General features: G+C 36.8%; 1 protein-coding gene across 1 annotated transcript in view; it reads right to left on the bottom strand.

The window, feature by feature from the left end:
- ABCA12 (ATP binding cassette subfamily A member 12) overlaps positions 1-25,271 on the bottom strand; it is a 227,690-nt gene that overhangs the window by 68,632 nt on the left and 133,787 nt on the right. Inside the window, exons 15-23 of the mRNA XM_072617503.1 lie at positions 24,791-24,964; positions 21,048-21,212; positions 18,709-18,922; positions 18,299-18,438; positions 16,054-16,173; positions 12,065-12,155; positions 8,686-8,865; positions 7,263-7,578; positions 4,691-4,805 (exon numbers count right to left, since the gene is read on the bottom strand). Of these exons, the coding sequence (XP_072473604.1) occupies positions 4,691-4,805; positions 7,263-7,578; positions 8,686-8,865; positions 12,065-12,155; positions 16,054-16,173; positions 18,299-18,438; positions 18,709-18,922; positions 21,048-21,212; positions 24,791-24,964 (1,515 nt within the window). The remainder of the gene's footprint in view (positions 1-4,690; positions 4,806-7,262; positions 7,579-8,685; positions 8,866-12,064; positions 12,156-16,053; positions 16,174-18,298; positions 18,439-18,708; positions 18,923-21,047; positions 21,213-24,790; positions 24,965-25,271) is intronic.

Genomic DNA, 25,271 nt, shown 5'->3' on the forward strand with positions numbered 1-25,271 from the left:
GTAATGAAATGATGTACGATGGTTGACAAAAAAGAAATCCTGAGGAATTAGGTTAAAGGATATCCTCAAAGAAATATGTGATTTAAAAAAAAAAGCTACTCATGTGGTATGTGAAAATGATGGACAGCCCGAATATTCTACTAGTATCTTCATGATGTCAGAAAAGATCAAGGAAGGATCCAGCATGATGGAAAGATCCACTTATGGCGAATTTTGATTATGTAAAGTTTAAAAGATTTAGCCTAAAAGTGAAGTGAGCAGAACCAGGAGAACATTGCATATGGTAACTACAATATAATAATGATGACCAACTGTTAAAGACTTAGGTCCTCTGATCAATTGGTGAACCAGGATACTTCCAAAGGACCCAGGATAAAAAAAATGCCATCCACCTCCAGAGAGTGCACCTATGAACTCTGAGTGCAGATCAAAGCATACTTTTTCACTTTATTTCTTTTTTTCTTTCTTTTCTTTCTTTCTTCCTTCCTTCCTTCCTTTCTTTCTATCTTTCTTTTTTCTGTCTTTTTTTTTAGACAACATGGCTAATATGGAAATATGTCATGTATGATTTCATATGTATAATTGATATCATAGTGAGGCACAAACGAGAGAATTTGGAACACAAAATTTTTAAAAATTAATGTTCAAAATAAATGTTTATAATACAAAAAAAGATTTTGCATAAACAAAACAAATGTAGCTAGAAATTTTAAAAGGAACTATAAAGCAAGTAATATATCTTTGCATCAAACTTCTCTGATAAAGTCTGATTTTCAAAATATGAAGAATTGACATAAATATATGACCAAGAATAATTATTGCCCAAGAGATATACAGGTAAAAGATAAGTATTTTGAAAATCCAAAAAAAGAGAAACTATGAATAACTACATGAAAAAATACACCAAATCGTAGTAACAAAAATGTAAGTTAAAGCAGCTCTGAAGTTTGTTTTCATATTCACACCTATGAAATTGGCAAAGATGATTAAAAGTAGAAATAGCTATTGTTGGAGAAAGACAGACATATTAACAGAGCTGTGAAATGAGGTAACTGTTTTGGAAATCAATTTTTAAAATGCAAGAAAAATTACTAAATTCTTCATACTCTTTGGTCCAGTGACCCTACTGTGGCCCATATCAGGTTCCATACTATGGAACTCCCCCAAAAAAGGTCAATGACAGAAAGAAAAATCTCATACATAATAAAATTTTCATAGTGACACTCTTTGTAATAGTCCAGAATTAGAAATAAAAGGAGCACCCATCAGCTGGGAAAATGGCTGAACAACTTATATTATCTGAATGCCATGAAATATATGGTGCAAGGGATTCAGAGAAAGATACGATGTATGAAAAGATTACAGAAGAAGTTGAGACTGGAGAAAATAGAATGGAGGAGACAATAAAGACAATGACTTCCATAATGTACCTGAGAAGCAACATTAATAGACATCAGAATTCAGATTGTACATAATATGTAATGAATGCATCATATAGCGCAGAATAAGAAACAAGAGGTTCCAGAGATCCCAAGATGAAACACTTTCCACTTCTTTCTAGAGAAGCTGTGGACTATGGATGTATATTGTCACCTTTGCTTTCTAAAACAGTCTCCGGGTTGGTTTTATTTTGCTTGTCTGTTTTGCTCTGTTATGAAAGAGGGTTTTATGAGGAAGGTTTTGTGGGAAATGATAGTTGTATAAAAAAAGTACCTATTAATATTTATTTTAATTATGCCCTGTTTTAGTTAAGCTTTAAAGGGTTACAAAAGACACAAACAGCATTTCCCACAAATGGAAAAAAACCAACCGCAAACAAACAAACTCAAAACTCGCTGACCAGTTACCTTCTATAAAGCATCTTATCATCTGCTAATGTGTGTTCTAATTTCATTGGGAAAGTCTGGTGAACTCAGTGGAGCAGGATTCTTAGGAAAGGTCAGAGAATGAGGGGCTAGCAGTTACATTAAGCTACCAATTTAATAATAATGTTATAACCTTGTCCTGAATTGAGGGAAAAACTTGAGACTGGTTGGCAGAGATTTTTGGAAATCTGACTAGTCATAAGTACGACAGTACTATTCACATAGCTGTAGTCCAGAGACCTGGAAGAAATATTCGTAAATTAATCTGGGTCTCTGAATCCTTTCAACTTAGTAGGCTATGATCATTATTAAAAACCCCTTTGTCAGTAATTCCAGAATTGTTGGATATTGATTCTATGCTATCAAAATGCACAAGCAATGAAGGTAAGGGTATGAGGTAGCATTATTTGGAGAAGAATGTTGGCTGCTGAAGGGATGTGAAGGTGAGGTTGGAGCCCTGGGTTTCAATCCTGGTTCTGCTATTAACTAGTCAAATGATCTTGGGCAATTCACTACCTCTCTAGGTCTTACTTTCTCCACCCACGAAATAAGGGGGTTGAAATGATCCCCAGGTTACCTGAACATAGTAACTTAACTATGTGAGGAAATAAGTCTATATGAGACAATGTGCCAGTTCCATCCATTATATCAAGCTGAAAGATGCTATTGATTTTACTCAGAGAGAAAGTACCCTCTCTAAGGATTTGGTGAATGACAAATTGGAAATGAACTGGACTAGATCACATGACCTTAAAACATAGCAGCAGAAGACCAGGCATTGGGGCTTACAAAAATCTGATACAAGATTGCTTGCTTTGAGATTCTGTGTAATTCTGCAGTTCAATGAAGCAAATTGCAGGGTAGAATGATTGCAGCACACTCCTTTCCTATCTTCAGTTTGGAAAAGTCTGCAAGTCATGCTTTGCTCTTTTCTGTAATATCCAGATACACCCAGAGACCATTCTTGGTGATTTTGAGTCTATACACTAGGGTAATTCAGGAAGGGTGATGCTTTCCTAACAAGAAAGGGAGGCTCTTTGGCTTTTGTAGAGAAAGCTGACTGATCGCTTGTATGCACAGGGAGGTCAATCTGCAAAACCTATTCATGGACATCAGGTCACTCTTATAATCAATTCAGACCCTCTAGGCCTTACTCTAATAACTGGTTTGCTTGAAATAATTCCTCTCTTTTCCTTTCCCCCTTAGGAATACAAGAGTGCCCTCATTAATATAGTAATGTTCACAGCACACTTGACATTCTAATGGAATCTCAGCATTGGATAACACTAAATAAAACTGTAAAATAACATATTGTTTTCATCTTGACCACTACCTTCTTACTCCAGGATCCTGAAATCAAGAGCCCCTCAAAATAGCAGCTTCCCTCCATACCCTTTTACCCAGCCCACTGGCTCCTCTTCCAGCTTGATGCATGGAACCATCATTGAGGGAGGCAACCATTGGAAAGAAGAGGCTGGCATCCCTAACACTAATAGCACCAGGGGCTGACAAACTGCAAGTGAGGGGTAGGTGAGACCTAGAACAGCAGAATCCCTTAGACTAGCATCCCTGCTTCCAGACTAGGCTTCATGACCACTGTTCAGGCCACCATTAACCTTGCAGAGATACAACCTAGTGCCTCTGAAAGTGCCACAGTCCCTACTTACTCAGTAGCTAAAACTACTGAAGACCCCGATAAGAAAGTTCTTAGCCCCAAATTCAAGTGGCTCCATGTCAGAAATGGATATTTTTGTCCTTAGAAATGGTACTGTAGGAGACATATTCCGATTCACTTTGTCATGACACTTAAAAATCACTAGACCATTTCAACTAACTTTTAGGGTTAGGGTTACATTCTGCATCGAGATGTGAGCTCCCTGAGAACAAAGATTACGTCCGTTTTCATGTACCCTCAGAGCTTTGCACTAAATAAATGCTTCATAAATACTTTTCATTCATTCATTCATTCCATATGGAAAAAAAATGACAGGAAAACAGGACCCAATATGCCTCAGATCTGTTTTTCCATAGCGACAATATCATTATGATAATTAGGATGCATTTTAAGTCCCTAGAAAACATGAGGAACAAGTATGTGTATGGGGCAGGGGAAAGAGGCAATGATTGATGGAAAAGGAATTTCTAAGATGGGGAATTATTTCCTAGATATTTGAAGAGGCATTTTGTACAATGTGGAGACACAGAAGAAGGGGCTCCAACAGCTATTTCTGGATTCTATTTGGTTATTATGCTAATAATTCTCCAGTCCTGGGAGTTACTACTCAGACTTCCATTATCCCAATTGTAATGGACTTATTCTTGAGTAACAGTTATATTTATGATAATACTACTTTTATTTATTTAGATTTCTATAGATATTAAAAACCCATGCAGAACATCTTATATCTCCTCTCCTCCAGTTTCTAAGGCTTTCTCCCTCTTCAAATTATCATTTATATTATTTTCTGTTTTCATATAGTATACTTTCTAGCTGAATGTAAGCTTCTTGATGGCACGGATTATTTTCCCTTTTGTCTGTACCCTCCTTGCCTAACACAAGGCCTTGCACATGGTGGGAAATTTAATAAATGCTCAGTAGATTTGCATTTTTTTGGTTGGGGGAGGAAAGCAAGGGGTTGTGAGTTTATGTAGAAAAGACATCCATTTTCCTTATAATTCTCAAAAGGTTTTCCCTAAGAGCTAATTCACACTGTGTGGCTAAGCTTTTCATGTTCATGCTGGTCTAAATGAAATCAGAGCAATTCATTCTAATAAGAAATGCACTTATTTGAAATTTTAGGGTACCATAAAAATTCTCAACCTACCTCATGGAGCCGCAGGTCTTTCTCATAAACAAGTTTTTTCACAAAGGCTGCTATAAACACGACCCAGGCTACCATCAACACGATAGGAAGTGAGTAGGAAACACTGGTTAAAAAGCTGGGAGAAAAAAAAAAATAGCACTCACCAAAATGGATAATGGCAGAGTTGGAGAATGTAACTGCATAAATATCCTTTCCCTCACAATGAAAACCTATGCATATGTGAAAATAAAAGCAACCGGTTTTTTTTAAAGTCTAGACTTATATATGATTCTACCAATTTCAGGAACTCTTGTTTGAGAAACTCTCCCAAATGCAGTTGGATTGCCTGGTAATCTTAAAGAATTTGTTGAGGAGAGGTAGCTAGGTGGTACTATTGTACCACCTAGCCCTCAAGTCAGGAGGATCTGAGTTCAAATCCAGTCTCAGACACTCGGCTGGTCACTTGAGTGCCTCCAAAAAAAGAATTGATCAAGGATGGCATGGGGCAAAAGGAAGGCTTGAATTCACATATTTCTGACTTCAAGATCATTATTCCATCAATCCATTATTCCAAGCTTCCTCCCTATTAATCTAATATTGATGGAGCAAAATTAATTGGGGAAGGGATCCTCGGAATTCCATGCTTTTCTGCTGCCAGTACAATTTGAGGTTCTACAGATAGGCAGTGTTATGTTTTGGAGAATGGTTTTAAGTAGTCTTGGTAAGAGAGTTAACTTAAAAGCTTTAAGAATCAAGATCTCATTGACTGATACAAAATTGAATAGAATAGAGAAAAAGCAGATGGCATTCCATTTATCTTGCCGAATGATTCATTTAATCAAAAGAATGATTTTCTACTCTTAGGAAGCATTTGGCCAATGCTGCCTCAATTGAAATTTATAACCATGAACATCCCAGAATAAATATTTAGGCAACAACACTTACTGGAATCCCTATCGGCAATTTGATGAACACTCTCCAAGAGAGTTCTTCAAAATCTATGTTATATCAAGGGGGCTGACATGCCAGTGTGCTGCTATAAACTGAGGAAGACCCAAAATGCCATCTTCTCCCAGGACATATCCTCTATATGCCTGTCATGGTGGCTGAAATTCCCACCATTATTATCCCTGGTTTTTTGGAACTAAGGCATAGCTCCTAACAAGCTTTCAACCTTTTAAAGTCATCATTACTCATGACGATATCATGTAATTAATGTGTTTATTACATACAATGTGAATTCTCAAGAAGATGGAAATACCATCCAGAGTACAGTTTCCTACTTCTTGATTTTTGCCCAGGGTTAGTGCTGGTGCTTCTGAGTGCTGGCTAAAACTATATTAGATCTCAAAGAATGTATCCAAATCCAATGTGAGGGAATGAGTAGGGAATAGTGAGAAATTAGATGGGAATTTTAATTTAATTTATCCCCACAGGTCTCCCTCAGATCTTTTTCCTATTCAGTTTGGCCATTGGGGTTCACACACAGTTCATGCAGCTTAGTCTTGGCTTCTCTACATAATAGAAGCAGCTAACCTTGACAACCCTCTAGAAAGAATTCTCATCTGTCTCCCCTTATCATTGTTCAACAAAGGGTTACAACCTCATCTTATCTGGAGTTCTTAAAGCAGTCAAAGAAGAGAGAGAGGGGCATCAACAGAAAAAAGAAAAGCCCCAAATGGTGTAACAATAGCAAGGGCTGAGTTGAATAATAAGTTCTGTTACTTTAGAGTAATTTTCACATGCTTCAGACTCCAATGGAGGTAGATGGGCACAAAGCACATCTTCCGGTATCTTTTTTTTTTTTTAACTGTTATTGAAGTAGGAGCCATTTTGTTCTAGCAGACTGGCAGACTTAACGAACCTTAAAATGCATTGCCTGAAAAAGTTATCTTTAATTTTAAAAAATTCATTTGCAAAACCATTTGAGATGTTGGAAGAGTCCTTGCCAAAGGCACTATTCCATAAAGTCATCCCAAATTCTTCTTGGAACACTGATATGCTCCTTAGAACACTTATCACAGAGGAACAATTCAGGCAAAGAGTCCTTCTCCCTCTATTTTCCAATTTCTCCATCTGGATTCCCATTTATTTTCAGAAAGAACTAAGGATTATAAAGAGGTAGCATTCAGTTTACTTCTGTTTCTTCTTGTTTATACCAGTGGTCTTTCTCCCCTACTTATCATTTCTAATCCATTAAGACAAGGCATTATAATAATGGAGCATGTCTTCAAGGTGGGGAATGATCACTTTGGGGGCCTGGAGTCAGGAAGATGCATTTTCTGAGTTTAAATCTGGCCTCAGACACTTACTAGCTGTGTGACCCTGGGCAAGTCATTTAATGGTGTTTTCATCATTTTCCTTATCTGTAAAATGAGCTAGAGAAGGAAATGGCGAACCACTCTAGTAACCTTGCCAAGAAAACCCCACAAGGGGTTGTGAAGAGTCAGATATGACTGAAATGACTGAACAACAATATCTCATTTGAGGAAGACTTGTAGTAAGCATTTGATTCCAACAATTGTATTTGGACTAATACCAAACGCTCATAGAAGCTGCAACTTACTAAATAACTTAAACCATAGAGACTTACTTGTCCTTCATGAAACAGGGGTAGGGAATTGCTTGAACCTGAACTGCTATTTCCTGTGAATTCCTCCCAGTCTGCAATTCAATTATAGCTCTTTCAATGCTATCCTGTAAGTAAATAAATGCTCTGCCATAGATCTGGTTTTGTGATGGAGAATTATGTGGACCAGGAGCCCAGAGTTTGTTCCGGAGGCTGCTGGTTGTTTGGGCTGTCTTGAGACTCATTCGAATGGTGTACTCTATTAGCGGAGGAAGAGAATTGCCATCGAGATTGTCTTTTCTTTCCCTGCTTCTTTTAGAAGGAAGCTTGAAAATAACACCTAAAATGAAAATGATGAAAGAAAAAAAGAAAAATCATTTAATAGTTGAGGTTACTTGCTGTAATTTGGAGGCTTCCATAAGAGGGCAGCCAAACATCTGGGTTAATGATAGGACAAGAGGTCCAGGGCTCTTGATTTGTAAGAAAGGGAGAAAATGGCAGTTTTATGAAGGTGTAACGTGAATTTTCAGTATCTGAAAAATAATAATAAACTCAATAGCAGATTCAAGCTATTGCCCACTATCTATAAATATACTATAAAATTATTACAATTATGTAGTTAATTTGACCAAATAATTCTCAATCTTGTGACCTCTAATAGAATAGGTCCTAAAGGAGAAAAGGATAACTCAGAAGATCCCATCATCACTTTTGCTGAACTTGTGACATATATTCAACTCAGGTAGATACCTCTATTTTCTTCCATTCTTACAACCTCAAAGAGCATAGAAAAGAGAATAAAGAAGTATCCTTAGAACCAGGAGGATCTGGGTTTGTTTCTCATCTCTGAGACTTATTGGTTATATGTCCTTGGGCAAGTCATACCTTTCTGTATTCTAGACAACTTTATAAAAGTATCAATTGCATGGTCCCTTTGTGGGAACTTCCAACATCAAAGAAATTCCATCCTTGCAACTTCAAGCAGTTGAGTAGCACAGCCCAATTGCACAAGACTACCTCCAACTCCCCAGCAGGCAACACACACAGAACAGGAGAGCATGTGCACAGACACTAGGGGCAAAGGAAATGAGCTCCCCCTTATTATAGGGCTTCAAGGAAAAGCTGAAAGAATACTATCCAGATGTGCTGCAGAGAGTAGGCAGAGGTTTTCAGGTGTATGTGATGTCCAGAGGTCCTGTCAACTCAAACATCTGGTCTTTCTCTCATCTTGCTAGACTTGCATGACTGTAAAGGATTTATTTGCTTTTTTGATTATAGATATTTTGACTTTGGCTATAATTGTGGAGTTCTTGTGTAAGGGTCTGTGCTATTCAGTTGCCTGAGGTCTCAGGCATGGAGAACATGGAAAGCACCTTGAGAATTTCATTGGGATGAATCTGTGTGCTGCCAAAATGGACAGTTTAAGCAAAAGCAGAGTTGAACTTACTTCCAAAAAGTTCGTTGTTCTTGTATAGCCTTTGAGCTTCCATTTCCATTTCAGCGATAGTTTTTGCTGGCTGAATGCGATCATATAATACACAGGAGGAAATGTTGACTGTCAGGGCAGACAGCGTATTAAGCTGATCAATGATGCCAATGTTGTTCTGCAATTTTAGCCTTAGAATATCTGGAGAAGAGAAGCAAAACAAAAACCAACGGGGGAAAACAAAAAGAAAACATCACCATCTTGATTCTCATAATGATGCATCAAAAGCACTGATTTGCCATGAAATGTTAACACATAAAATTAAGCACTAGAAAATTAAAGACATAGGGGAAATGTGCTTTAATAGGGGAAAATTCAAAAAAGTGCATCAGGCAAAATTTATTCTGCAACACAAATATTCAACAAAGAGAATTTTCATCCAGTTGATGTTAAAAGTAACATCATGCCAAGATCAAGTTAAAGACAACTAAACCTTACGTGTTATAATATCTTGAATAGTGATCTAAGATCAAGAAGCTAAATGTCACAGTAATGCAGTATGATACAATAGAGAGAAGATTAGTTTTGGAATCAGAGGACACAGGTTTAAAATCCTGACTGGCTATGTGACCTTAGGAAAGTCACAACTTTCTGGGGCTCAGTTTCCTTTTCTGTAAGGTGAGAAGGGAGGGGATAGAGAGGGTCTAGTTTTCTACATCAGTGAGATCATAGGTCTGGTCCCATCTCCTATTCCTACAACCTTGAGTAGCTCAACATTGTCCAACATGCAAGTCTCTCTTACTTCTCACCAGGGAACACTTATAGGACAGGAAAGCACAATGAGCTGGCTTAGTGGATAGAGCGTAGAACTTGAAGGCAGGAAGACCTAAGTTCAAATATTGCCTCAGGTAGGCACTTATTACCTATGTGACCCTGGGCAAATCACTTAACCTCTTTGCATCTCAGTCTCCTCATTTGTAAAATAGGGATGATAACAGCAGGATTTTTTGTGAGGATTAAATGAAATTACATATGTAAAGTGCTTAGCAAACCTTACGATGCTAAATAAATGCTAGTCCTTATTATTATCTATAAGTCGCTAGAGAGAAAACTACAAAATAGGGGATGAAGGACGAATTTAGAGTTGGCCAAACAGGTGGTATATGGAAGCATAGAGCAAAACTGAGCAAAAGAAAGTATAGCTGGAATATGAAAATAATAGCAGTAATCAACAAATGAAACCGGTTATGGAAACATTTCCTAAAGAAAAGTACACACTATATGGCATATATATGCATATGTAATTAAATTATTTAAGAATCATATGAATTATCTTGATGAATCTAGATCAAGTAATCCATAAGTTAGGGAACCTAATATAGTGAGTGGATGGATGGATGGATTTGTTTTAGATAACTACTTCACTATGAAAAAAGGATGAGCTAATTTTTCTTTGATTTTGTGGTATCCTTGTAATATCATCTATTGCTATGAACAATTTATATGAAAACAAACATGAATATAACATTATAGTTGATTGAATTTTCACTTCCTGACTCGACTGTCGTGAATAAAAACATGCTAAATATTATGAATTCTTCTTAACCAACCAAATGTCCCTACAATCTTTTAAAGTAAAATTACATTTTCTAGTAAGTCAGCTACTAGCAAGCATTTTGCACTAGAATTCAAAGTGAGTGGCTTTTGTTGTGCAAAAGGATGGGGGAGGGGGAAACTTATAGTTGAACAGTGGCCTCCAGTGGCCATAAGTAATCAATACAATGCAATTGAAGGCAGAGATTCTCTTTTAATTTTGATGGATCTTTAATTGGAATTTAAAATACAATGGGGATAAATGGAGGATAATACATTTCTCCTGACTTCCACTTCATTCCAAATGGAAAATTTTCTCTTTGATCTTACCACGACAAGCTTTAAACTACCTAATAATTTTATGACCATCTGTCTCAAAGTTAGAATATCATCTGCCTCACATTTTAAACGTTAAACCTTACCTCTACATGCTTCCAAAATTTTCAGAACTGAAAATTATTTTATCCTTGATTCTCTGACTATCTTTTATCCTTGACTCAAAATATTTCTCAGCAGAAATGACAGTTTAAGTGATTTCTTTTGAAACAGAAAATTTTTTATTGCTGATTCTCTTATAAGCAGGTATCAGGCATCACGTGTCCTAGAACACAGATATTATTTGGAGGCTAACCTTAAACGTGGTTCCTTTCTGATGGTTTGTAACCTATGCCACCAGTGAAACAGCCCCCCAAACAGGGCTGCTATCTAACATAAAAAACATGCTTTCTTTCATTCTACCTCTCCCTAATATCGATGCTCTTAGTCCAGGGGTTGCATAGCAACAGCACATCAGACATAGACTGAATGAGATGACTTGGCATCCTCTGGGTTGAACGTGGGGATGTGGCAGAGGGAATGCCTAAGTTGTCTCAGCTTCTTTTCATCCTCTTCACACATCCTTTTAAATGACCTTGAAAGAGAAGAACCCATCCCTGCCTCACTAGCTATTAGTTTGTTTTCTTTCTGAGACAATCCATCACCTTTGTCTTTCTACTCAGGGCCTGATGCAGGAATTCCACTTGTGTGTTAGCTATGGCATAAAATGTTAAAAGTCAGTGATTGCTAATGAATTATTTTGCCCTCCTCCACAGCCAGTAACTTATCATGATGTCAGTGTGCACTGATATTAAGAACTTGCTTTGTGTTAAGAACACTGTATAATGAAAAACAATGTATTATATCAGGAACTTGAAAGCCATCTGTGGTCAGTTAAAAGGGAAACTGCATTTGCATGGTTTATTTTGGATTATTATTATTTCTGAGTGCTTTGTATCATCCATAATGTAAAAGGAAAACTGAGAAGTTAACCATCAAAGAAAAGTTTGGCACCCCTTGTAAATTAAGTGTGTGGCAGATATGTGCCCCAATGGATAGAGTGCTGGGTCTGGAGTCAGAAAGACATCTTTCTGAGTTCAAATCTGGCCCCAGACACTTACTAGTTATATGACCCTTTGCAAGTCACTTAATCCTGTTTGCCTCAGTTTCTTCATCTGGAAAATGAGTTGGAGAAGGAAATGGAAAACCACTCTAGCATCTTTGTCAGGAAAATTCCAAATAAGGTCATGAAGAATCGGACATAACTAAAAAACGACTGAACAACTTTAGATAAGTGTACACCTAACTGAGGAGGCAGGGGATAGAAAATATGGCAGGGGATTTATTTCCCTTAGAGTAACGGAATAACCAGAACCTAGCAAGACAGAATACAAAATGGAAAGGAGTTCTGGTGTAGGATAACATTTTTTTTTCCTGACAGGATCTGGGAATAAAAGGTCCCATGAAACTGCATAATCTAACAGTGACTTACCAAGCTCATTTATCTGTTTCAGGAGCTCAACAGCATCAAGTCCCACAGAGAATTTTATAAAAACTTGCACAAAGGGGTTCCTTAGAGTATTCTAACAAACAATAATAATAGAGAATTAGTTTAAATGCAAGAACAAAACAAGTTTAATCATTGTCTCCCTAATAACACCCACAGTGAGAGGCGTTAACAGCTATTGTGCATTACCAATGTATTATCTTACAAAGGCTTACATTCAAATCCCTGACAAAGGAAGATAGTGCATGTGCTGTTCATAATGAAGAGTTGGGTCTTTGTTTAATTAGTTTTATAAGGAAGCAAACTTCAGCATGTGGGCGCCATTTATTGGATGGCTTCCCAATGTTGCTAAATATTATTACGACATGCAAGACTTGGAATTTTATTCACTTCAACCTTCCTCTACTCTCTACATAATAAATGCTACAATTTGTGTGTGTGATGAAATGGGAAATTCTTCTTTACGTATGTAGAGCTTGACTAGCAATAATGTATTGCAATGACCTAAGAAAGACTTAGATAAGCATTTAATGTTACTCTTCAACCTTCTTGCTAATGGGTGAAATGAAGGGCTATGGAGAAATGAGGAGAAAGAAGTAAATTCGAAAATGACTGTGAGGAATTATGTAGCATGAATGCTGCTGGAGTTTAGGGCCATTGATAGGGTGTAGTAGATAAGTAGGTGGAAGATGGATGAGATTATTGGATTGACTGGACTTTGAGTCTATTCACCAAAAGAGACATATTTTCGGCCAAAGGCTTTTGAGTTTCAACTCTGAGTATGTCAATTTCCTAAACTCTAGAAGTTAGATTGTGTCTATTAATCTCCCAGATTTTTACATCTAATTCCGAGGATCACATTTGGAAACAATTCTCTCACAACTAGAAATTTTTGCTGTCTAGGAAGACATGAGTCAGGTTAGTTAGTATAAAAACACTTACTTGGCTTTGAAAAACTTAGCATGTCTGGCTAAATAAGTAAAGGTAATTGCAGTAACTAGAGAACATCTACATTTTTTTTGGAAAACCTTCTATTTCCCAATTACAGATTGTCAGTGGAAATGACTTTATAACCACTCTCTAAAAATCAGATGAGTATTTATGCTCAAAATGCATTGTAAAAAACCATTTAGCAATGCAAAAGGGTGGCAAAACTCTTGACAGAAAATATATTGTAATGACTGGTCACAGCAAGGGAGGGAGCCTATGGTGTATCACTCGAAAAATGCAAAGGCTGTTACACTCAAATTACAGTAGTTAGATTTTTTTAAAAAATGCAGATTATGCAAGCAATAAGATGTGACTTCTCTGAATAGACACTTACAAATGAAAGAAGGAAAAGTGATGGTCTGATGTGCCTAGAATATGTGCATACCATCATTGAAATTTGCCTGTCTGATTCTATATAGGTGGTCCAACCTTAGTGAAAACTAGAGGTCAAGAACTTTTTAATTTTTTCCTGATGCTTGTTTATTCATGTAAATAATTTAAGTGACATAATGAGGTGCGTTGCCTCTTGTAGGCTGGTACGCCTGATGCTACTACTGTTTTTCTCCCTATAACCATTTGATATTCAATGTATACATACATACATATATATGTATAGTATACACATACATGTCTCCCCATTAGAATATAAGCTCATTGAGGGTAGAGGTGGTTTCACTTCTGGTTTTGTATGTCAGGTACTTAACCTAGTATCTGAGACACAGCTCCTTAATTTGGGGTACTTGTTAGACTTCTACTCTTCCATCAATGAACAAAATTCTATCTCTCTTTCAATTACTTTGTTTCATTTTGTTTCTTTTGTGCTCGTGGGTATAACCATCGAATAACATCCTCAAAGCACATATTTGGGAACAGAATGAACGTGCTATACCATCCAGTTGGCCAGATGTACAGAGAGCACCTGCATAGTATTTCCTCTGTATGCATGGCTAATATTACCACAGTGGTAGAAAGATTTTCTACTTAGAAGGTGTTCATGCAGAAGGGAAAGTCTGACTCAGTGTGTGTTATGCGTCTCTGGGGGCAACACAATAAATACAGTACCAGTTTCTATATCTAGCTATTTTCCAAACCTTTACAAGTTTTATTTTTTAAAAGGTAACAAAACTTATATTATATGTGTGTCACAATGGAACTTTAGTCTTCCTTGAGATTCCAACAAGAGAAGGTCAGTTCTAATCAGAATACAGCATACAGAGATGGAATCCAAATAGTCTGCCTCATGGGAGTTTTCAGGATTTGCTTGGAGCAGGTTTTAGAAATGCACTGCTGGCTTCTCTTATGTCTCATTCCTCCTGGCATTATAGGAATCTATCAAGCTATCAAAAGAAAAATGGTTTCTATTTTCCTAATATTCATATTCTATAGAAATAGAATAATTAATAAGGTATTACTTTACAGCCTGGACTCTGTAAAATTACCCTTATTCTCTCAGGAAGTGAAAATGGATATGTAAATAAATGATTTATTTTGGTCTCAAGTATAGCAATAGTTTTTTTTCTCTTAATTAATAATTCTTAGATGAACATGATTGTGGCATATCTTCTATGTACATAGCATGACAGCAGAATATGTCCATTGCCAATTTGACCGAGAAAAGTTTAATGAGGAACGACTGGAATTCTTCCAGAGAAAGTTAGATGATCACTTTTTGGAGATGCTAAAAGAGGGAATTTAAGTATAGGTCAGACCAGATGGCCCCTGGCAGGTCTTCCATCTCTGAGAGTCTGTGAGAGTGGGCTTACTATAGAAGACTAGTTAATTGTTATCCAAGGAAAACAGGGTTTTCATTGGGTAAGTCCAAAAATGTTAACTCAGAACCCAGAGGCTGTATATAACCCATGAGAATAAAAGTGGAAAAGAATCCATGACTTTCATACCAAATTCTTCTACTTGGCACAGAATAATAACCCAAAACACTCCAAAAGTCATGGCAGGTTTTCAGATTGCTGCAAGCTTAATGGTGTCAAAAGCTTTCCTTTAGTTGCAACAGGAAAACACAGTTGGGGGGGAGGTAAAAACCAAAATATGGCAGTCATTCTTTAAGGATTCTCACCCCAGATGATCACTCCAAACTTTGGGCCCTTCCTCTGATTGGTCAAGCTCCTCCCCAAATCTCTAATTTAAGGAAAGTGTCCAGCCCAACCATATTCACTCCTTCATCTTTCTCTGGGTTTTACTTTTGACTCTGGACTTCTCTCTTCCATTATGTCCTCCCCACTCCCACCCCTTTTTTGCTTCCTTTTATATATTCTCTTCCCCCTTTAGAAAGTAAGGTGCATGGAGGCAAGGGTTATTGATCTTTTTGCTTGTCTACTCCTACTGTTTACACAGTGCCTGGAACACAGTAAGAGCTTAATAAATACTTATTGACTTGACTTAAGTAGCATTTTCTAACGTAAGTAGACATTGGCTGCTTCTTTTCTCATACATATCTTGCAAGGTAAGTCATTTCTATTACTGGGAAATTATAGTAAGAAACTAATAGTTCTTATTAAGATGTTGACTACAAGTAATGGTTAGTGTTAAGATCTGTTTTTCAGGGTCCTGAGTTTTCAGGATCCTTGCAGTGGTCCCATATTGGCTATCAGAGTTCATAAAAGTAATAGGGAGATGCTGAAGAGAGGTGGATTTCAGGGACCCTTTTAAACAAATGTTTTCTAGCAATTAGGAGAGTTCCAAAGGGAAATTGGCTTCCTTAGGAAGTAGTTGATTTCTCCTCACCTGGCTGGATGACCACTGGTTAGATATGGCATAGAGAGAAGATTCCTATACACTCTAGTTGCACTAGATGACCTCTTTTTTTCTTTTAAATCTGCTCATTTTAATGTTTGGCATAGTTTATAAGTCATAAGTTTTGCCTAGGTACCATCTACTTGTTCATCTAATAATAATAATTAGCATCTCAAATAGCTGTCTTGCTTATTAAGATGAATGACATGAATGAATAAACCATACAAGAGTACCTGAAGCATTGGGATTGTTTGGTTTAACAAATGGAATGAATTCATGAACAGTGGTGACTTATCCATCCACTCTTGAGATTTTTCTCTCAATTCTGCCAGTTGTCTCAGAGTTACATTAGACTAAAAAACAAAAAAGAAAAAAAATTAATATGTTAGGGATTCCCTATACTAGCACAAGTCACATATTAATGAACTTAATGGAAATTGGTTTAAAACAGTTATTCTTAACCTGGGGTCTGTAAAGTTGTTTTAAGAATATTTTGAAAACCATATTTCAACATAGTTGGTTTCCTTTGTAATCCTATATATTTTATTTTATGCATTTAAAAACAGTATTCTGAGAGGGGGTCTACAGACTTCACCAGACTTTCAAAGGGGACTATTATACTAAAAAGATTAAGAACCTCTGATCTAAAAGGTGAAATTAAAGTCAAAATAATTTCCTTTATTAAGAATATTTTTAGGCTCCTTTAAACTACCAAAGTATTATTCATAAAAATTAGGGGACTTTTAGAGTCATATAGTTAGAGCTAGATAAGACCTGTTGACTTAGTCCAGCCCCATTATTTTACCAATCAGGAAACAATAAGAGAAACTCAGTATCAGTTTGAATTTCAGCTAGGATTCAAATCCAGGACCTCAGACTCCAATATAGAAAGAACTGGTCCTCAAGATTTCTTTTGCACACTAGCATGATGAATGGTCATTAAATGTCCTTTCTGGGGATTTAATAAATATACTATTTTTTCGATGTAGAAAGCAAACATCATATTGCTTTAGAATTATTTGTAAATAATAAACTTCCTTAGGATAATCTAGAAGTATTTCAGAAATAAGTGATTCTCAAAGAATTTTACATATGTCTATAGAAAGATTACTTAGACACACAGAATGCTTTTTGTGGCTAGTGGTTAGTTTAGTTTCGGGATGTTCAGGTGTTTTTCTTTTTTTAAAGCATCTGTTTATCATGTCACACATTAGAAATAGTGTGGTTTTTCTATTCAACTTCAAAGATGCATTTAATATGCCATAATTTTGGAATTGGCTAGAGAGGTACCATTGGTTCTTTTTTTCTTTCTTTTTCCTCATCTCTTATCTTCCATTTCTTCATATCTACATGCTGATTCATTTGTTAACATAAGGAACCAGTTTTCAAAATTCAGAGCAATTTAGTGGGGAAAGGCTGGGTCCTGAGGATCCTGATTCAGTTCCTGACTCTGGTAATTATAGCACTGGAGTCAAATTCAAATAAAGACATTCCTGCAGGCAGCATATTGACTTAGAAAACCACAAATTAACACTCTCTATGTTGTATTATAATCTTATTTATTTTGTTAAACATTTCCCAATTACATTTTAATCTGATTTAGGCTACACAGAGGTGGTTTTCAGCCTGCCAAAGGAAAGTCTGATATCTCTGCTTTATAATTCTATCTATGGACTTAGTCAAGTCCCTTCAACGTGCTGAGACTCTATTTCCAATAAAAGATGGGATGTATTGGATGATTTCCAAGTTTCTTTCTACTTTGAAATTTATGTGAAGATTCATTAATGTAGGAAGCATTTGTGTCAAACTAGTTTTAGAGGCAAAAATATGGGTTAGACTTGAGTCCAAGTCCTCCCTCAGACACTTATTTAGCCATGTGACCTTGTGAGAGTCACTTGAAATCTCTCAGTCTCAGTTTCCTCATCTGTAAAACTGGGATCATAATATCTACCTCACAGAGTTGGAGAGAGAATCAAATGAAATTTTATATATATATATATATATATATATACACACATATATATGTATACATATGTGTATGTGTGCTTTGCAAATTTTAAAGTGCTAGTTATTATCATATTCTATATCATTATAAATGCTATTACTTTTCTTTTTTACTATTTTATTGTCTTGTAATGTCCACTTTTCTCATTCTGCTTTTATATTAAGTGAGGGCAAAGACACAAATTTTCTGCTTATAGTTTGTTGAACATTTTGAAGTCTTTTCACTTGAAATAACTTCATTTGGACAATGGTAGTTATTTAACATGATTTATATCTTTTCAAAGGATTAATTATACCGCTTTTTCACAGGCAGAGTTAGTGATGGAAATTATTCTTGTGATTCTCAAGGCATCATATCTAGCACACGAAGAAGGAGGATTCCATTGGAGTAACTCTTAATGGTCTAGGTTTACAAACTGATTTACAAATTCGTCCTGTCACAAATAACAATACCACTTGGGTATACGTCCAAACCTTTTCCATAATCGCCTTTGTAGTTGGGGTATATGGTGCATACATAATCTTCCCCAATAACAGTGGTTTCAAGAAAGCCCAAATTACAGGTCCAGCAGGCATGTTAACGATGTCTTTATAAAGGGAGAAACAAAATGGCGCTGCAAGGAGAAAAGAGATTAATCAAATAAATGCATGGACTTTAAATAATTTCTTGATCGCAGATTGGCCAAGAGTACTACAATGAACCTAAACCTTCAAAAATTCAGAGTCTGTATTTTGGGGGAACTGTCCTTTTCTGTTGCATGATTTGCTTGGCTAGTATTTACAATGCTTTGACCTTAGATGAAATTAGAATTCATTTGGAAACAAATGAAAAACCCGAAACTTAATGAATCTCCTTGAAAATGGCTCATTTCAAGCTCACTTACTTGAATTCAGGGGAATTCCATATTTTAAAGCAATTTGCTTTCTACTCAAATTGTAGGTCAAAGGGTCTTTGGTGTGGTTGCCCCCTTTGGGCTTCTGTGAAGAGGGCAACATGGCTATTAAGTAGTCGGTAGTGATTCCTTGAGAGCACAGGGCTTGGGAGATGGTACTAAATGATCCTTCAGGGCCATTAATGTGATGGTTTCTATATATCGCCTGTGGGAGAAAAAAATCAGAGACATATTGATTAAAATAAATCACTTGAAAAAAAGCCCAGTTGCATTAAAAAACAACAACTCAGTTTTCTGGATTTTGATGAGTTTCATGTAACAATAATGACAATAATATGGACAAATCATGCTAAGGAAAATCACAAGAATAGCTAGCATTTACGTAGTGCTTTAAGGTTTGCAAAGTAATTTACATGATACCACGTTTAATCCTCATGAGAACCCTGTGAAGTAGGCGCTATTATTATCTGCAGTTTAACCAGGAGGAATCTGAAGATTACCCACAATCACGCCATTAGTCTGTTTGAGGGAGGATTTGAACTCAGATTTTTTTGACTCCAAGCTTAGTGCTCCACTGTATCACCTAGATACCTTTCAAAATAGTTACATGGCATTGGATTTGCTGAATGTAACTGAATAAGATTTTCAACCAGATGAAACCTATGAAACAGTTAAGTTTGAAGAGGGAATCAAAAGAGCTTCCATCTACATCCATATGAACTCAACCAACAATACGTTGACAAAGAAGTGTCAGACAAATGGTTGAATCGCATGGATTTATTGATAAAAACAACAGGGCTTATGATGGAAATTCAGGACTAGGTTATTGCCACCAGAAATTAGAGGAGGGTTCTCTTTAAAAATCCTGGATTTATTCATCAATGCAAGTTATACATGGAAGCAGCCGATACTGTTCAACACTTCACTGTCAACAACAAAAAAATTGAACACCTACTGAATACCTAGCAAGACATGTTCTGGGGGCAAGAAATCAATATTAGATGCTTATGTTCTGCAGAAGAATAACTAACAGCTCAATTCTTTTATTCAATTATAAAAGGCAGTTATTTTATCTACCAGGAGAACAGTTCAAAGAACATTAAATGTTAAAAAAAAATAACAGTAGAATAATGACTTGCCCTAGGACAATTTTAATCTGGACTTCACCATAAATATGAGGACAGGAGGAAAGATAATCATAAAGAGACAGTGTGGTATAGTGGGACTGTAGAGTAGGACCCTAATATAGGAAGAACTAAATTCAAGGCTTGTCTGGGACATACACTGGCATTGCGATCGCTTAATCTCTTATTATCTGCAGGCAATTCTTTAAAATTTTGGGTTGTAAAGAGCTGTCCATCTATGTTTATAGGGGAAATTTTCTTATCAGTGGTTCCCTATGTCAATGAAATCACAGGTCCAGACCAAAGAGCAAGAATAAAAACTACAGCTTATGTTTACATAGGGCTTTGAACTTTGCAAATACATACACACACATATACACACATGCATATGTGTGTATATACTTACGTACATGTGTGTATACATCTATATACACATGTATACATAGTTTCCTTCTGTGCATCTGAGGTGCAAACACTGATACTAGTACTCACCAATTTAGGCTTCTATGTGAACAGTAAGAAGTTAGTCAAGTAAGAAAATATAACTCTTCAGGATGCTTGGTAGAAGAATGAAACAAGCATTTTAAGTACCTACTATGTGGCAGGCACTGTGTTAATTGCTTTACAAATATTTCATACACACAGTATGTATTTATACCAATATTTTATCCTTACAACTCCATGAGGTAGACACTATTATTTTCCCCATTTTACAGTTGAGGAAATGGAGGCAGAGAGAGGTTAAGTGTCTTGTCAATGGTCACATAGCTAGTAAGTATGGGCTGCATTAGAAATTAGGTCTTCCTGACTCTAGTCCCAGCTCTCCATACACTATTCCTACCTCATAACTATGGGGAGATGTTATCTCATTATACACAGCAGATGCTGTGTGTGGCTCAGTGGATAATATTCAATGATACACTGGCGCCAATTTGAACTTGTTTACGAGACACAATTGTGAAACTGTCAGCATGAGCATCTAAACCTCAAGAATCAGCAAACAGAACAAATCAGGGATAGATTTTATGGTTTTGTTGATTGTCTAGATTTAAGAAAGTATGGAGAAAAAATAATTGAGATTAAATGGAAAAATGGGTGAGGTGAATTTTTTCCCCAGAAAGACGTTTATTAAATACTTACCAGTACACCACTGGTAACATTCCTAAGAAGATTTTACAGAGAGAACATGATTAGTCCAATTCATACCTGTGATAATGGTACACTTCGGGACAGGTGTATTTGTTTCAGTGACCTAATTTTGTCGAGGAGTGGACGGGTGCCAGTAACCATCTGATTAAGAAAGTCTTTCAGTTTTATGAAGAGTTCTATCACCTTTTCTACTGGTTCTTGATCTTCCTTAGGGAATAATACCTAATAAAAACGGAAGCAAAACAAAAGATTTGAAAAAGTCTATAAAGTGCTGGCCAGCTACATCATTCACCTTCTGCCCTATCATTCATAATCATGCACTATACACCAAGAAAGCAGAAAATTTTGGATACTTCAACTGATCTACCCAATTCACCTCATTCAGGCATATTTTTACTATTTTGCTTGTATGATACTGAAAGAAATTTGGGAACTCTGCTTTATAACTGGCAGATTCCTAAGTCATCAGTTGTTAGTTTGGGCTCTTTAATAAGTGATCAGATAATTAAAATCAGTTCTAACCCACTCTACCACTCTACTGTAAACTGGCCAAAGTCCCCCATTGTTTATATTTAAATAAGAAGGAACCACAGTTATCCTAGAATGTTGGCTGTTGGTTCCTACATAATTTTTCTAAACCACAGTCAATCAATCTATTTCACTACTGATTCCCACCTTCATATGAAAAATTATGAATTTCTAGGTTGATGTGAATAAATTCTTTTTTTTAAAGCCAGAGGATAATTTTTCTTTCCTTGTCAGTATCTTTGAAGCATTAAATAGCGATCCTCTAGTTGTCAAACACATAGTCATCAGTCCAACACTGGGATTTTCCCATAGGAATGTGATTACCACCTTAGCCAGGCTTTATCTGCTAGGAAAATTAGAGAGAGGCTTAATTACTGGATTCCCACAAGAAATACCATATCTAGTTTCTGCTCTGCAGGAGCCTTACGTAGAAGGAAATGGAAACGTAAGGGAAGGAAATAAATATGATGGAATGAAAAAAAAAACTTTGCTTCCTATGTGTCTTGGACTGTACTTTGGACAAAATGTTTTCAGCTATAAATCATTAGAAAGAGGAAACCAAAACATCATCATTCTTAGTCTTCTATTGCCTGCAAAGCAGCCCATCAGGTTTAGACTTATAAATTCCTACTATTTTCAAGAACCCATTATTTTTTATTTCTCTCTCTCTATTTGTGTGTGTGCACGCACATGCATGCGTGTGTATGTGTGTGTATGTGTGTGTGTATGTGTGTGTATGTGTAGGCATGTGCATGTGTTTGGGGCTGGGGAGAACACTAAAGGCAAAGGATAGGAATTTATGGTTTCTATGATGCACCTATGATTTCATTGATAGAGAGAACCCCCAAATGAAAAAATACCCTTTACCAATGTAGTTTGGCACCTTCTAGACACCCTCTCGTCTCAGAGGACAGCTTAGAGCACTAAGAGTTTAAATGACTAGAGGCAGAACTAGAAGCCAGGTCTTGGCTCTGAGGACAGTTCCCTATCCATTAGCCACACAGCCTTGCAGCCTATGAAATGGAAATTCAGAGTAGCATGATTGCTCAGTGTTACCATTCCAATCAATTCAATTCCATCAGCATAAAACGGTATGCCAAAAATGTGTGCTACTGTGTACAAAGCACTAGGGACTCACGACCAATAAAATGAAACAGTCCCTGGCCTCAAGGGGCTGATATTCCACATACAGATAGTTCAGAATTTGGGAGATATAGTGAAGATAGTTTTTTGGTGTTGAGTTTGCCTACTTGTCGTATAATCTTCACATTTTCATCCCCTACATAAATATGCATTTTGTACTTCCTAAGCGCGAAGTATACTAATTCCTGAAAAATTCCAGCCCTAGAATGATAGAGACGTGCCATTCATTCCTCAATATACATTTACCCATGCATGTAGCCTCACTATATATTTTACAAAATTACAAGTTAATAGATTTAGAGCTAAAAGATGCCACAGAGGTCAAAGCCATACCTCAGTTTTTACAGATTAGAAAACAGAAACCCAATAAGATTAAGTGATTTGCCCAAGATCACATAGGTCTAGAGTTGAAATTCAAACCCAGCCTCTCTGACTCCAAATCCAGTACTTTGCACTGTACCATGCTGCATATATGTAACCCAAGTCCCTGCCAGAAAGCAGAAGAGTCTCATTTTGTTGGTTGTTAATCCCTTGAAACAGAGATCCTAACTCTTGACTAGTGGAGAGCAAAGAGTATTCTGGCATCCTGGAGCTTGTAACATTTGGATCAATTAGAAAATCCTGTTTGGATCATTCTGGGACAGCACCAACAAATCCAGAAGGCAGTAATCCAACATAGGCTGCTCCACCCCAGCCATCTTGGCCTCCTCTCTGACGACAGAAGACATGGGCTGGCACCATTTTTTGCTGGCTTCTCCCAGTGACAGGATGCAATGTGCTCAAGTGAAACACAGAGTTTTGCAAGGAGAAGCACAACCTTGGAAGGTTGTAAAGAGGAGATTTAGGTTTGATATAAGGAAAACTTCTCAGCGTTTAGAGTGATCTCAAAGAAGGGAGTGCCTGAGAGAGGTGGCTTCCTTCTCACTGAAAGTCTTCAAGAAAAGGTTGGATGACTACTCGTGGATCACTCCATCTGCTGCCCTGCCTGGGTTCACCTCCATGGAACAAGATGCCCATCCCAGGGTAGGCTTCTCACCTCCAATGTCACCACTAGGCTGCTAACCCAAGCCTTGAGATACCACCTACCTCAACCTCTTCTCCCCTCTTATTGGAGGGCTGGAGGGTGAACTACCAAACTCCTCCCAATACCTTCCTTTATAGAGGGCAGGAACCAGACTCTGGGGCTCACTCTCATCTGTATCCACTGCTCTGCTGGGGTTCAGCTTCTTGGAACAAAATACCCTGGTGTCCCCTCTACCCTCACTCCCAGCTTTGCATTGTCCTTTGTGTGTTACCTTCCCCTGTTAGATTATAAACTCTTTGAGGTTAGGAATGATCTTTCTTTTTATTAGTTGTATCCCCTGGGCCCAGCACAGTCCCTGTCATAGAGTAGGCACTTAGTAAATGCTTATTGGATTAGATTAGATTATTGAGTCTATGTGATGGACAGGGAATTACTTTTTCAGTATAGGTTGGACTAGATGGTCACTCTGGTCTTTCCACCTCTAAAATTTGGTGATTCTGTGGTCTTCTAAGGGATTGAACCTTTTTACCTTCCCTCTCTCTTCTCACCTTATTCTTGTGGTTAGTAGGCACACCACAGACATAGAATGTATCATTCAAGGGGATAATTGTGGGTGTCTAGAACTAGGGCAGGGGAAGTTAGGAGAATCAAGGAATCCTTGTTATCACTATAAAACTTTTCCTAAAGACCTAATTTAAACTCTCACAGCCTGAATTTTGGATTCCAAAGAATGCAACTCATATTTATGAGTTGTAAAAAAATGAGCTGTTAAAGGAAATGGCAAACCACTCCAGTCTCTTTGCCAAGATCTTTTCAGTATCTTTTCCAAATGAGGTCACAAAAGAGTTAGATATGACTGAAAACAACTGAACAAGGAACAAAATAAAATAACCAATTAATGGCTTTAGGTATGATTTTCCTGTATTGGGATTGAGTCAAGATGCATCTGAGATAGAAAAGCCTGGGAGTTTGCAAAGCAATAACCTAACAGTTGCCGAAGTGAAACTCTTTACTGCTGTTATCAAGAACATAAGTGACTAATTAAATAGTAATATAATAAATTAAGGACATGAAACAGCTAATTGCCAACACAAACAATACTTACCTTGTAGGTAAAGTTATAAATGTCCAGGTAATGGAGAAGTGTAATTCCTGTGAGATAAGACAGGCGGGACCTCTCTGGAATGGATAGGTTGCAGAATTCCGTCATTTCAACTTCCAATTTCAGATCAGTGACATTAGAATCACAAGAATATAGCCAGAATATATGAGAAATGATCTGTAGTTTTGAGGGGAAAAATATTTTTTCATTAGCCTGCCTTAATATGACTCATTCATCCTCCCATTTTCAAAGTCTTTCTTGTGCTATCATATTTCAGCTTTAAAGTATAGCAAATACTTTATCATCAGGGACCTGAATGTCTTTTTTTTTTTTTGTTCCTTTTTTTGTAAGTTCTCAGTACTCTGAGGTAAGCAGTATCCATATGTAACACTGGTAGGCCTAACAACTAGACATTGAAAGCAAGGAAAAGAAAAGTGGAAATAAAGGAGAAAAGAAGAGGAAGAATATAGAAAAAAATGGGATA

Source organism: Notamacropus eugenii, chromosome 6 (genome assembly GCF_028372415.1).
Source record: "Notamacropus eugenii isolate mMacEug1 chromosome 6, mMacEug1.pri_v2, whole genome shotgun sequence".
Lineage (NCBI taxonomy): Eukaryota > Metazoa > Chordata > Mammalia > Diprotodontia > Macropodidae > Notamacropus > Notamacropus eugenii.